The following is a 16,089-nucleotide window of genomic DNA, read 5'->3' as shown; positions in this document are numbered from 1 at the left end:
AGGTACACTGATGCTGTATATACACTGATGTGAGGTACACTGATGCTGTATATACACTGATGTGAGGCATACTGATGCTGTATATTCACTGATGTGAGGCTTACAGATGCTGTATATACACTGATGTGAGGCACACTGATGCTGTATATACACTGATGTGAGGCACACTGATGCTGTATATACACTGATGTGAGGCACACTGATGCTGTATATACACTGATGTGAGGCACACTGATGCTGTATATACACTGATGTGAGGCATACTGATGCTGTATATACACTGATGTGAGGCACACTGATGCTGTATATACACTGATGTGAGGCACACTGGTGCTGTATATACACTGATGTGAGGCACACTGATGCTGTATATACACTGATGTGAGGCACACTGATGCTGTATATACACTGATGTGAGGCACACTGATGCTGTATATACACTGATGTGAGGCACACTGATGCTGTATATACACTGATGTGAGGCACACTGATGCTGTATATACACTGATGTGAGGCACACTGATGCTGTATATACACTGATGTGAGGCACACTGATGCTGTATATACACTGATGTGAGGCACACTGATGCTGTATATACACTGATGTGAGGCACACTGATGCTGTATATACACTGATGTGAGGCACACTGATGCTGTATATACACTGATGTGAGGCACACTGATGCTGTATATACACTGATGTGAGGCACACTGATGCTGTATATACACTGATGTGAGGCACACTGATGCTGTATATACACTGATGTGAGGCATACTGGTGCCATACATACACTGATGTGAAGCACACTGATGCTGTACATACACTGATGTGAAGCACACTGATGCTGTGTATACACTGATGTGAGGCATACTGATGTTGTATATACACTGATGTGAGGCATACTGGTGCCGTACATACACTGATGTGAGGCACACTGATGCTGTGTATACACTGATGTGAGGCATACTGATGTTGTATATACACTGATGTGAGGCATACTGGTGCCGTACATACACTGATGTGAGGCATACTGATGCTGTGTATACACTGATGTGAGGCATACTGATGTTGTATATACACTGATGTGAGGCATACTGGTGCCGTACATACATTGATGTGAGGCATACTGATGTGAGACATACAGATGCTGTATATACACCAATGTGAGGCATACTGATGCTGTGTATATACACTGATGTGAGGCATACTGGTGCCATACATACACTGATGTGAGGCATACTGATGCTGTATATACACTGATGTGAGGCATACTGATGCTGTACATACACTGATGTCAGGCATTCTGATGCTGTACATACACTGATGTGAAGCACACTGATGCTGTGTATACACTGATGTGAGGCATACTGGTGTTGTATATACACTGATGTGAGGCATTCTGATGCTGTACATACACTGATGTGAAGCACACTGATGCTGTGTATACACTGATGTGAGGCATACTGATGCTGTATATACACCGATGTGAGGCATACTGATGCTGTATATACACCGATGTGAGGCATACTGATGCTGTATATACACTGATGTGAGGCACACTGATGCTGTATATACACTGATGTGAGGCATACTGATGCCGTATATACACTGATGTGAGGCATATTGATGCTGTATATACACTGATGTGAGGCATACTGATGCTGTGTATACACTGATGTGAGGCACACTGATGCCGTATATACACTGATGTGAGGTATACTGATGCTGTGTATACACTGATGTGAAGCATACTGACGCTGTATATTCAATGATGTGAGGCATGCAGATGCTGTGTAGACACTGATGTGAAGCATACTGATGCTACATATACACTGATGCTGTATATGCACTGATATGAGGCATACTGATGCTGTATATACACTGATGTCAGTCACACTGATGCTGTATATACACTGATGTGAGTCATACTGATGCTGTATATACACTGATGTCAGTCACACTGATGCTGTATATACACTGATGTGAGGCACGCTGATGCTGTATATACACTGATGTGAGGTACACTGATGCTGTGTATACACTGATGCTGTGTGGTACAGCAGCTTTCCCTGGGATCCCTTCCTGAAGCCATTCTTTATCCTGGGACACGCCACCTAATTTGCAGGGCACCTGTCAGACTGGTACTGTGGCACCTCAGTATAATATGGAGGTCATGCATTTATTTACAGTTCCTTTTATAGCGCCAGCGTATTCCATTCGCCTAACAGTACATCCAATCATGTCATTCTGTCCGCTCTGATTTATTTGCTATAATGAAAACTAAGAATCTTGTTGTAACTCCTGCGACTGTCCTCCCATAGGTCAAGAGCGGTTTGGGAACATGACGAGGGTGTACTACCGGGAAGCTGTAGGAGCGTTCATCGTCTTCGATGTGACCAGGCCGGCGACGTTTGAAGCTGTTACGAAATGGAAAGAGGATTTAGACTCAAAATTGACTCTCTCTAACGGCTTGCCCGTAGCCGCTGTGCTGCTAGCTAACAAATGTGACCAGGGAAAGGACGGGTTTAAAAACAACTGCACCAAAATGGACCAGTTCTGCAAGGAGCACGGCTTTGTTGGCTGGTTCGAAACCTCAGCAAAGGTAACGCTGCAGCGATAGCTGATTTACACCAGTAACAACAATCATTATGCGCTGTGTTATGGACTAACATCCGCAGCCCCTTATAACCACCCTCCGGCTACCGCATTGATACTAATCGCATATGCTAACATATCTGCCCTTTGCGAAGCGGCCAGCGGGGGGTGAGCGGGTCCCCAGCTGCTCTCCCCCCTCCTCCTGCCCGGCTGCTGCTTCTTGCTGATGCGGGGCTCCGCCTCCTCCTCCCTGCACCTGGAAGGGGAAGTACGTGGCTGGGGAGGAGGAGGTCACTGGTCTGGAGAGCACAGCAGGAGTCTGCCCGGATGCAGGTGAGGGGGGAAGCTGCAGGGGTCCATGCGGGGCAGCGCGGGTCCATGCGGGGAGGTGCCTGATAAGAAGCACATAGGCTTTGATGGGTACCCCCCATCACGGTAACCCGGCGATCGGGTTTTAGTGCATTCCAAAATGTGGTAAAAACCCAGATAACAGGGTTATTTATCTTGTTAGTGCAGCCCGCCCTCGGAGAGAGACAAATTACCAAACCAGCTCCTAACTGCCATTTTACAGGGTGAGTTGGACAGGAGCTAATTGGCTGGTACTTTATCTCCGTACACTTTATCGCTCTCTGAGGCTTAGCAAAAAGTACAAGCCAATCAGCACCTAACTGCCATGTTACAAACTACATATGAAACAAAGGCAGCCACAGTAGGAGGTGATTGTTTGGCACTTTATATCTCTCCACTTTATCACTCTCCAAGGCTTAGTACATCTGGCTCTTTATCTATCTCCAAGCGTTGATTTATCTCCCACACAGTGGTGTTTGATTTCAGATGCAACTTGTAACGGTACTTGTGGAGTATCACGGCTCCCATCGCATGCCATCGCATGCCATATATAGTGGCATGCGATGCGATACGATTTTTACAGTTTTTGGCCGATTTTTTACAAAATCGTATGCAATCGCATCGCATGCGATCGCATCGCATGCAATTTGATCGTATGCGATCGCATACGATTTTGCACTGAAAAGCATCCAAATGCATTGGAATTAGTATTAAACATGTTCAATGGCCCCCAACTGGCATTTTTGAGGCTGTACCACCCCCACTATCAACGCGAACCCGAAGCGTGGCAAGCGCAGCGAGCCCGTGAGGGGCGGCGGTACGCGTCCTACGACCTTTTCATACCCCCACTATCCACGTCGGCGTGGAGTCGAGAATAGAAAGTGTGGCGAGCGCAGCGAGCCACCGAGTTCGAAGCGTGGCGAGCGGACGCGGACACCTGTGAAGCCCGTGAGGGGACGCGGATACCTGTGAAGGTATCCGCGTCCCATCGCGGGGCTCGCTGCGCTCGCCACGCTTCGGGCTCAGTGGCTCGCTGCGCTCGCCACACTTTCTATTCTCAACTTTACGCCGACGTGGATAGTGGGGGTATGAAAAGGTCGTAGGACGCGTACCGCCGCCCCTCGCGGGCTCGCTGCGCTCGCCACGCTTCGGGTTCGCGTTGATAGTGGGGGTGGTACAGCCTCAAAAAGGCCAGTTGGGGGCCATTGAACATGTTTAATACTAATTCCAATGCATTTGGATACTTTTCAGTGCAAAATCGTATGCGATCGCATGCGATCAAATCGCATACGATGCGATTTTTTGGCATACGATGCCCATCGTGGGAGCCGTGATACTCCACAAGTACCCTTGTAACAGTGGTGGCTGTTTGGCCAAGCATGCGTATAGCGGCTGCGAGGTTGGGTAGTTGAATACTGTGCTTGTGAGTATTTGCATTTTGTTCCATGCATGCAGTGTAGATGCAAATGTAGCTGACGTGTCCTACACTGAATCAGTTCCCGCCATTTCTGATTGCATAACATCATCCAGTATGACCAGTGGGGAACTTGTGGGTGGTGAACACAGGAGCAAAAATATCATCTGGGTTCCCCTCCTCCACCCAGACCCTAGTTAACAATTTGAAACATGGCAGTGGGTGACAGGGGGAGGCAGAGTGTGACAGGGAAAAACTGTGGTTACAGGGAAAAACAGTGGGTGAGAGAAAGACGGTAACACGGGCAACGGTGGGCTCACTGCTGCCCATATTATCATTCTCTTCCTGTCACCCACTATTTTTTCCGATGCCTCCCCCTGCTTCTCCCTGTCACACACTGTCGTATGCATATTGTGAACTTGGGCTTGCAAATGGACCCACAAGTTCTGCCACTGGACAGAGTTACACGGGTGGGGAGAAATTTGGAGCAGTGAGACCATCGATGCAAGACATTTGGTGGTCTTCTTTAAATAAATTGCAACATTGGCATGTGGAAATTGTTCTGTAATATTGTTCCCATTAAGGGAGTAAATAGACCAGAGCTGTAACCTGACATTTTTTGTGCCCACCGCAGGCAGACGTCTGCTTCTCCCATTCACCATGTGCAGAATATCTAAACACAGTTGCATGAGTGCAACTATAGACGGTGCAATTGCTATGGCGCCTGGACCCAGGTTATAAAGTTACATACCAGTTTCTCAGATTTGCATGCTAAGCAATCAGATCTGATCTATTGCCCAGTCTGCATTGTGTGGCATTACATTATCAGAGAGAGGTGTATGTAGTGTATGCTGTAAATGGTATAAGGCATTAATAGAACTGGCGCGCACTGTAATGCGGCATCATTTGCACTGGAGGGCACTGTAATGTGTCATAATCTCATCTGCTTATTGTAACATGAAGGACACTAATGTGGCACAATTTGAAACAGAGGCACTATAGTGTGGTATAATATGAACTGAGGACACTGTATGGCATAATGTGATATGAGGATACTGTGTACTGGCAGCCCTATTATGAGCCAGTATGTAAAATTAGGAAGTACAGTAAGATAGTTCATAAAATAAGCATGCGGTTAACATCTCGATGGTCAGGATGCCGGCGTTCAATATACCGACGCCGACATCCTGACAGCCTTCAGAAGACCGATGCTGGATCTTCGAAAGGGTCAGAATCCCGACAGCCGGCATCTCAATCAGAGAATATGCGGGATTGATTCGCCAGGGCTGGGGGAGTTAGGTTTAGCCACTAGTGGGGGACGGCAGGGAGGGAGGTTAGGCTTGGGCGCCAAGAAGGTGGTTGGGGTTAAAGCTGCAGGGTGGGTGGGGGATTAAGTTTAGGTGGAGAGGTGCGGGGAGGGTTAGGGTCAGGCTGTGGGATGGATAAGTATATTTACCTTCCCCTGTCAGCATTCCACCGGCCATCCGTATGTGTCCCCATAGAATATACTAGGGTACTACTATTGGACATAATATTAACTAGGGCACTGCTATGGGACATAATATTATGCCCCAAAAAATAATCTAGGGCACTACCTTGTGGCATAATAATAACTAGGGCACTACTATGGGGCATATTATTAACTAGGGCACTACTATGGGGCATATTATTAACTAGAGCACTGCTATGGGACATAATATTATGCCCCAAAAAATAATCTAGGGCACTACTATGTGGCATAATATTAACTAGGGCACTACTATGGGGCAAAATATTAACTAGGGCACTAATATGGTCAGAAAATTAACTAGGGCACTACTATGGGGCATAATATTAACTAGGGCACTAATATGGTCAGAAAATTAACTAGGGCACTACTATGGGGCATAATATTAACTAGGGCACTAATATGGTCAGAAAATGAACTAGGGCACTATATGATGAACTTAGTGATAACACTCTGTGACCCTGATTCTAATTGATTCGCTCCTCTGGGAGCTTCTCTGCATGTGCATAAGCATTTATGCGCATGTGCAGGGTCTTTGTGCGAGTGGGCACGGCAAATTGATTATTCACCGGCCGCTCGCACACAGCAGTGCTGGTGGGGGGCGGCAAGTCATGGTCACGCCCATGGGAACGCCCAGCATTTCATGGTCGTTCCCATGAAAATGCTGGGTGTTCCCATGGAAGTTCGCCCATGACGAGGGGGCGGGCAGCTGATGTCAGCAGATGTCAGGTGCCCGCCCTCTTCCCATACGCCCTCTTCAGATCTGAGGCCTACATATCGCATAACAAGGGTCATTCAGACCCTCTTGTAGCTGGCTGAATTCACTTGCCCAGTTGATTTTTGAGGTTTGCGCATGTTCAAACCGCCTGGGGGGGCTGGATGCCCATAGAAACGCTGGGCGTACCCCTGCGAATGCAGGCATGTCAATGTCAGCTAGGGGTGGGCGGCTGATGTCCCATGACGTCAGTGCACTACCCAAATTCGTCCATCTACAGACAGAATATAAGTCCGTCGCTAGCTATGAATATACGCAGCGTCGCCAACAGTTCTGAATTAGGCCCTGAGTGGTAACACTATATATCGCATAATGTTTGCAGGTAAGTTTCCTGGGGTCAACGTACCTTTGAAAACATTCTTCATTCTGACTGGTTTATAACAGAATTTAATAACGTTGTGTCCGCTCCCTATTAAACAGTATGTGAGATCATGATAACGCTGCGCAGGGCGGAATTCGGAATGTTTACTCCGGCCCGAAGCCGCCTCGTCTGTAACAATTTACTCAAATTAACTTTTCCCACCAGAATGAAATGGGTTAGAGACATTCTATCACTTTCAATAAGTCTTTTCCCAGAAACAATCGATGCGGTTGCCGATGGCAACAGACTTAGCATTGTGTCCACAGGGTTTCCAAACAGCAGGCTGATTATTTTATCCGTGTGCTTTTCAGATTCGCTACCAGCACTGACTCATTCCCTGAAAACAAAACTACACAAAGAACACAATACAGTAACAATATTCGTTTCCTATGTTAAATGCTAGAAAAACAGAGTCAATGATACTGTATAAGTATGGAATATGAAAGAAAAGTAAACCCCTTTGATCAGGATGCGTATACTCGCAGCCAAGCAAACAGGTCAGCGCTGCCCGCCGCACCACCAAATGTGTCATAATCTGATCTGCTCATTGTAACGTGAAGGACACTGTAATGTGGCACAATTTGAAACAGAGGCACTAGTGTGGTATAATATGAACTGAGGGATTCAGTATTGAATCCCGGCGGTCGGGATCCCGGCGTTCAGAATCCCGACGCCGGAATCCCGACAGCCGAAATGCCGACAAGGGGGGGACGTGGATCGCCCCCCCTTGCGGGCTCGCTGCGCTCGCCACGCAGCGGGCCCGGTGCCTCGCTACGCTCGGCACGCTAATTTATTCTCCCTCCAGGGGTGTCGTGGACACCCCAGGAGGGAGAATGTGTCGGCATTTCGGCGGTCGGGATTCCGGCGTCGGGATTCTGAACGCCGGGATCCCGACCGCCGGGATTTTAACTGCATCCCGAACTGAGGACACTGTATGACATAATGAGATATGAGGATACTGTGTCCTGGCAGCCCTATTATTAGCCATTCTGTAAAATTAGGAAGTACAGTAAGATAGTTCATAAAATAGGCATGCGGTTAACATCCCGATGGTCAGGATGCCGGTGTTCAAAATACCGACACCGACATCCTGACTGCCTTCAGAAGACCGATGCTGGATCTTCGAAAGGGTCAAAATCCCAATCCCCGGCATCTCAATCAGAGAATATGTGGGATTGATCTGCCAGGTGGTTGGGGTCAAAGCTGCAGGGTGGGTGGGGGATTAAGTTTAGGTGGTGAGGTGTGGGGAGGGTTAGGGTCAGGCTGTGGGATGGATAAGTATATTTACCTTCCCCTGTCAGCATTCCACCGGTCATCCGTATGTGTCCCCATAGAACAATCTAGGGTACTACTATTGGACATAATATTAACTTGGCACTGCTATGGGACATAATATTATGCCCCATAATATAATGTAGGGCACTTCTATGGGGCATAATATTAACTAGGGCACTACTATGTGGCATAATATTAACTAGGGCGCTACTATGGGACATAATATTAACTTGGCACTATTGTGGTAAGAAAATTAACAAGGGCACTACTATGGGGCATATTATTAACTAGGGAACTACTATGGTTCAAAAGATATCCAATAATATATGATTGGAAACTGAGTGATAACACTCTGTGGACCTGATTCTAATTGATTCGCTCCTCTGGGCGTTGGCACAGGGGAATAATTTTCAGAGACTGTGCAGCATGTGCAACCTCTTTGTGCGAGCGGGCACGGCAAATTGATTATTCGCCGGACGCTCGCACACAGCAGTGCGGGTGGGGTGGTGACTGCCCGTGGTCTTGCCCATGGGAACGCCAGCATTTTCATGGGAAAGACCGTAAAATGCTGGTACGGGTGGCGGGTAGTTGGCGTCAGCAGATGTTAGCTGTCAGCCATCTTCCCATACATGACTACGCGGTGCGTGCGGCGGGTGGGCATTCGTGCGGGTGGTGGGCAGCGTTTAAATGACTCGCAAAGCTGCCAAATTCACATAATGTCAACGTACCTTTGAAAACATTCTTCATTCTGACTGGTTTGTAACAGAATTTAATAACGTTGTGTTCGTTCCCTATTAAATAGTATGTGAGACCATGATAACGCGGAATTCGGAATGTTTACTCCGGCCCGAAGCCGCCTCGTCTGTAATAATTTACTCAAATTAACTTTTCCCACCAGAATGAAATGGGTTAGAGACATTCTATCACTTTCAATAAGTCTTTTCCCAGAAACAAACGATGCGGTTGCCGATGGCAACAGACTTAGCATTGTGTCCACAGGGTTTCCAAACAGCAGGCTGATTATTTTATCCGTGTGCTTTCCAGATTCGCTACCAGCACTGACTCATTCCCTGAAAACAAAACTACACAAAGAACAGAACACAGTAACAATATTAGTTTCCTATGTTAAATGCTAGAAAAACAGAGTCAATGATACTGTATAAGTATGGAATATGAAAGAAAAGTAAACCCCTTTGATCAGGATGCGTATACTCGCAGCCAAGCAAACAGGTCAGCGCTGCCCGCAGCACCACCAAATGTGTCATAATCTGATCTGCTCATTGTAACGTGAAGGACACTGTAATGTGGCACAATTTGAAACAGAGGCACTAGTGTGGTATAATATGAACTGAGGACACTGTATGACATAATGTGATATGAGGATACTGTGTACTGGCAGCCCTATTATGAGCCATTCTGTAAAATTAGGAAGAACAGTAAGATACAGGTTGAGTATCCCGTATCCTATATCCAAATTATTCCGAAAACCATACATTCCAGAAAGTGAAAAAAAAATATATTTTTTTGCTAAAAACTCACTGGGGACATTTGTAACAGCACTACTGGTGACATGATATGTAACTGGCACTATATATGTGCAAGAAAATTATTGCTTGGCATTCAAATTCAATATCTGAGATAGTACACAAATTTTGTTTCATGTTTTGAAACTTTGTTTTTTGAACAAATAAAATATATTTGTGTGTATTTTATGTGGTAATAAAATATATTTGTGTGTATTTTATGTGTTTATACAGCATACATGCAAGATACTTCAAAATACATCATTGAAATATTAAAATATTCCGAATCACGGAATAATCCGTTATCCAAAATTCTCCTGGTCCCGAGCATTTTGGATACGGGATACTCAACCTGTGGTTCATAAAAAAGGCATGCGGTTAACATCCCGATGGTCAGGATGCCGGCGTTCAATATACCGACACCGACATCCTGACTGCCTTCAGAAGACCGATGCTGGATCTTCGAAAGGGTCAAAATCCCAATCCCCGGCATCTCAATCAGAGAATATGGGGGATTGATCTGCCAGGTGGTTGGGGTCAAAGCTGCAGGGTGGGTGGGGGATTAAGTTTAGGTGGTGAGGTGTGGGGAGGCTTAGGGTCAGGCTGCGGGATGGATAAGTATATTTACCTTCCCCTGTCAGGATTCCACTGGTCATCCGTATGTATCCCCATAGAACAATCTAGGGTACTACTATTGGACATAATGGGGGACATAATATCATGCCCCATAAAATAATCTAGGGCACTACTATGTGGCATAATATTAACTAGGGCACTACTATGGGACATAATATTAAATAGGGCTCTATTGTGGTAAGAAAATTAACAAGGGCACTACTATGGGGCATATTATTAACTAGGGAACTACTATGGTTCAAAAGATAATAATATATGATTGGAAACTGAGTGATAACACTCCGTGGACCTGATTCTAATTGATTCGCTCCTCTGGGCGTTCGTAGAGGGGAACAATTTTTAGAGACTGTGCAGCCTCTTTGTGCGAGCGGGCACGGCAAATTGATTATTCGCCGGACGCTCGCACACAGCAGTGCGGGTGGGGTGGTGACTGGCCGTGGTCATGCCCATGGGAACTCCCAGCATTTTCATGGGAAAGACCGTGAAATGCTGGATATTTGCCTATGACGTGGGTGCGGTGGTGGGTAGTTGGCGTCAGCAGATGTTAGCTGTCAGCCATCTTCCCATACATGGCGCTGCAGATCTAAGGCAGATCTAGGACTTACAGTAGATCTGCGAGCACTGGTGAAATCACTCGATGTTCAGCAACCATCAAATGACTACGCGGTGCGTGCGGCGGGTGGGCATTCGTGCGGGTGGTGGGCAGCATTTAAATGACTTGCAAAGCTGCCAAATTCACATAATGTCAACGTACCTTTGAAAACATTCTTCATTCTGACTGGTTTATAACAGAATTTAATAACGTTGTGTTCGTTCCCTATTAAACAGTATGTGAGATCATGATAACGCTGCACAGGGTGGAATTCGGAATGTTTACTCCGGCCCGAAGCCGCCTCGTCTGTAACAATTTACTCAAATTAACTTTTCCCACCAGAATGAAATGGGTTAGAGACATTCTATCACATTCAATAAGTCTTTTCCCAGAAACAATCGATGCGGTTGCCGATGGCAACAGACTTAGCATTGTGTCCACAGGGTTTCCAAACAGCAGGCTGATTATTTTATCCGTGTGCTTTCCAGATTCGCTACCAGCACTGACTCATTCCCTGAAAACAAAACTACACAAAGAACAGAACACAGTAACAATATTAGTTTCCTATGTTAAATGCTAGAAAAACAGAGTCAATGATACTGTATAAGTATGGAATATGAAAGAAAAGTAAACCCCTTTGATCAGGATGCGTATACTCGCAGCCAAGCAAACAGGTCAGCGCTGCCCGCAGCACCACCAAATGTGTCATAATCTGATCTGCTCATTGTAACGTGAAGGACACTGTAATGTGGCACAATTTGAAACAGAGGCACTAGTGTGGTATAATATGAACTGAGGACACTGTATGACATAATGTGATATGAGGATACTGTGTACTGGCAGCCCTATTATGAGCCATTCTGTAAAATTAGGAAGAACAGTAAGATACAGGTTGAGTATCCCGTATCCTATATCCAAATTATTCCGAAAACCATACATTCCAGAAAGTGAAAAAAAAATATATTTTTTTGCTAAAAACTCACTGGGGACATTTGTAACAGCACTACTGGTGACATGATATGTAACTGGCACTATATATGTGCAAGAAAATTATTGCTTGGCATTCAAATTCAATATCTGAGATAGTACACAAATTTTGTTTCATGTTTTGAAACTTTGTTTTTTGAACAAATAAAATATATTTGTGTGTATTTTATGTGGTAATAAAATATATTTGTGTGTATTTTATGTGTTTATACAGCATACATGCAAGATACTTCAAAATACATCATTGAAATATTAAAATATTCCGAATCACGGAATAATCCGTTATCCAAAATTCTCCTGGTCCCGAGCATTTTGGATACGGGATACTCAACCTGTGGTTCATAAAAAAGGCATGCGGTTAACATCCCGATGGTCAGGATGCCGGCGTTCAATATACCGACACCGACATCCTGACTGCCTTCAGAAGACCGATGCTGGATCTTCGAAAGGGTCAAAATCCCAATCCCCGGCATCTCAATCAGAGAATATGGGGGATTGATCTGCCAGGTGGTTGGGGTCAAAGCTGCAGGGTGGGTGGGGGATTAAGTTTAGGTGGTGAGGTGTGGGGAGGCTTAGGGTCAGGCTGCGGGATGGATAAGTATATTTACCTTCCCCTGTCAGGATTCCACTGGTCATCCGTATGTATCCCCATAGAACAATCTAGGGTACTACTATTGGACATAATGGGGGACATAATATCATGCCCCATAAAATAATCTAGGGCACTACTATGTGGCATAATATTAACTAGGGCACTACTATGGGACATAATATTAAATAGGGCTCTATTGTGGTAAGAAAATTAACAAGGGCACTACTATGGGGCATATTATTAACTAGGGAACTACTATGGTTCAAAAGATAATAATATATGATTGGAAACTGAGTGATAACACTCCGTGGACCTGATTCTAATTGATTCGCTCCTCTGGGCGTTCGTAGAGGGGAACAATTTTTAGAGACTGTGCAGCCTCTTTGTGCGAGCGGGCACGGCAAATTGATTATTCGCCGGACGCTCGCACACAGCAGTGCGGGTGGGGTGGTGACTGGCCGTGGTCATGCCCATGGGAACTCCCAGCATTTTCATGGGAAAGACCGTGAAATGCTGGATATTTGCCTATGACGTGGGTGCGGTGGTGGGTAGTTGGCGTCAGCAGATGTTAGCTGTCAGCCATCTTCCCATACATGGCGCTGCAGATCTAAGGCAGATCTAGGACTTACAGTAGATCTGCGAGCACTGGTGAAATCACTCGATGTTCAGCAACCATCAAATGACTACGCGGTGCGTGCGGCGGGTGGGCATTCGTGCGGGTGGTGGGCAGCATTTAAATGACTTGCAAAGCTGCCAAATTCACATAATGTCAACGTACCTTTGAAAACATTCTTCATTCTGACTGGTTTATAACAGAATTTAATAACGTTGTGTTCGTTCCCTATTAAACAGTATGTGAGATCATGATAACGCTGCACAGGGTGGAATTCGGAATGTTTACTCCGGCCCGAAGCCGCCTCGTCTGTAACAATTTACTCAAATTAACTTTTCCCACCAGAATGAAATGGGTTAGAGACATTCTATCACATTCAATAAGTCTTTTCCCAGAAACAATCGATGCGGTTGCCGATGGCAACATACTTAGCATTGTGTCCACAGGGTTTCCAAACAGCAGGCTGATTATTTTATCCGTGTGCTTTCCAGATTCGCTACCAGCACTGACTCATTCCCTGAAAACAAAACTACACAAAGAACAGAACACAGTAACAATATTTGTTTCCTATGTTAAATGCTAGAAAAACAGAGTCAATGATACTGTATAAGTATGGAATGTGAAAGAAAAGTAAACCCCTTTGATCAGGATGCGTATACCATACCTCCCAACTTTTGACATGAAGAAATAGGGACACTCGCGCGTCCGAAAAGGGGGCGGGGCGTATGCAAATGAGGGCGCGGCTTATGCTAATTAGCCGCGACCTTATTTTCATACGAGAATAGACGCTGTGCGCATGCGCACAGCGTCTATTCTACTAGATTGGGGGGTCTCCCAACTGCCACCCCCCGCAGCGGGACAATGCCTGCCGCGGGTGGGACAGCGGGACAGTACCCGAAAATCGGGACTGTCCCTCTAAAATCGTGACAGTTGGGAGGTATGGTATACTCGCAGTCAAGCGAACACACTGGGGGTACTGTGTGGCATAATGTACATACTGGGGGTGCTGTGTGTGGTATAATGTACATACTGGTGGTACTGCTTGGCAGTGTCCATAACTTATGGCTTTTGCCTAATGACAATGTATTCAGAATAACAATGTATCTGCCTTTTGCCCTTTTGCCTTTCCTCTGGTTCCTGCTGATCCCTCACTTCTAGTTCTTAAACATCCCAAATCTTATGTGTTCCTCTAAAACATTTCACGTTGTTAACTTATATAACTAAACCTGAAATAACGACTCGGAGACATAGGTTTGGCAGAAATTGTTAACTGATTTACTTATCGAACTTTTAAACTAGATTGATTATTTAAATTAATTAATTAACTAATGGTGCCCAAGAAAGAATGGCTAATAAACTAAACTCCACCCCAAACTACAACGTAACTGGCCTAACTCAAACAAGCTGTATCCACTCCACCCTACTGGAGGGTGGGGTCACTGTCCCCGAACTGGTGATACAGCGAAGGCCTAAGTCAATGAAAGAGGAGTGCACCGAAACAAGCCATATATGCAGGGCCGAAACTAGGGTTTCCGGCACCCGGGGCAATGCAGTCATTTGGTCGCCCTCCCCACTGACTTGGGGGGGGGGGCAAATGACTGCCTTGCCCCTGGCGCCGGAGAATGAGCAAACCCTGCGCCCACATACCTGTTGTGCAGCGGGTTCCGGGGACGGGCAGCGGGGGACGGGCAGTGGGGTCCGGGCAGCGGGTGTTCCGGTCCGGGCAGCGGGGGGACGGGCAGCAGAGTCCGGGGACGTGCAGCGCTGCGGCGGCTTTCACTTGTAGCAAGCTACGCTATTTGCCTGGCGGCGGAAACGCTGCTGATTTTGAAAATACTTGCCGGACGCTGATTGGCTGAGAGAATTCAGCCAATCAGCATCCGGCAAGTCTTTTCAAAATCTGCTTCCCGCCGGGCAAATAGAGTAGCTTGCTTCCAGCTGCCGCTACGCCCATCCCCGGACCCCCGCTGCCCGTCCGTGGACACCCGCTGCCCGGCCCCGACAGTGCCCCCCCATGCAGCGCCTGGTGCGCGTAACCCCCCAGCCCCCCCCTAGTTACGGCCCTGATATACTTAACATCAACACATAATGTCATCTATTTTGATTAAACCTGCCGTTCATTCCCGCCTATCAGCTAACGCAATGAAACAGACCACCCTCTAAGAAAGCAAAAGGGGAGGGAGGGCGGGAAAACACTGCAGGAAGAAGAGGAAGCCTCCTCCCCTTCCTGCTACTGATATCTCAGCCAACCCTGCCAGACCCATACACCTTATTGGATCCCTGAGTCACATGCTCCCCACGGGTGACACACAGCATGGGATGTTTAAACCACTACGTGCCTATTGCAGACACTGCGTTATTCATGTCTGATTTCCGAGGGGTAGTTAAACAATTACAGTTAGGGTCTGATTGGTTGGTGATTTGTCACTCCATTTTATTACTTTTCAAGGTTTAGGGCGGTGTTCAATCCTGGCCATTTCCGCCTGTGTCGCCTATCCGTTTCCTACAGCATTGAAATATAAGTTACTGGAATATAAGTTACTGGTTCTCTCTGTAAATATTTGTACGTGAGCAGTCAGAGCTTTATTTCTCTGGAATGGCTGAAGTTACGCATTCACTTCCCCGGGAGTTGTATAAGAGTTGTATAACAGTGCAGAGATTTACTGTACGGAGAGAGCTTATATTTTGTCAAGTGCACTTTGCTGAGAGTTGGTAATTTCCTGGAGAGTTCTTGTGCAGAGGAGGTGTAAGCTTAGCAGGACAGGGTCATTCATTAGTCTGGTGCGGATATAGGGCCTGATTCAGCTCAATATCTGCCCAATTATGTGCTTTTTTGATTTGCTAACACAGCTGAAATCAGGGATGGGTCC

The 16,089-nt window shown here is 46.2% G+C and overlaps 1 protein-coding gene across 2 annotated transcripts in view; it reads left to right on the top strand.

Moving 5' to 3' along the window:
• RAB38 (RAB38, member RAS oncogene family) overlaps positions 1–16,089 on the top strand; it is a 57,792-nt gene that overhangs the window by 25,740 nt on the left and 15,963 nt on the right. For both annotated transcript variants that reach the window (XM_083170160.1, XM_083170159.1), the window contains exon 2: positions 2,323–2,603. In XM_083170160.1, the coding sequence (XP_083026286.1) occupies positions 2,323–2,603 (281 nt within the window). The remainder of the gene's footprint in view (positions 1–2,322; positions 2,604–16,089) is intronic.

Source organism: Crinia signifera, chromosome 2, assembly GCF_055691185.1.
Source record: "Crinia signifera chromosome 2, ASM5569118v1, whole genome shotgun sequence".
In the NCBI taxonomy this organism is placed as follows: domain Eukaryota; kingdom Metazoa; phylum Chordata; class Amphibia; order Anura; family Myobatrachidae; genus Crinia; species Crinia signifera.
Note: the sequence above shows the minus strand (reverse complement) of the source record. Positions and strands in the feature narration are given on the sequence as shown.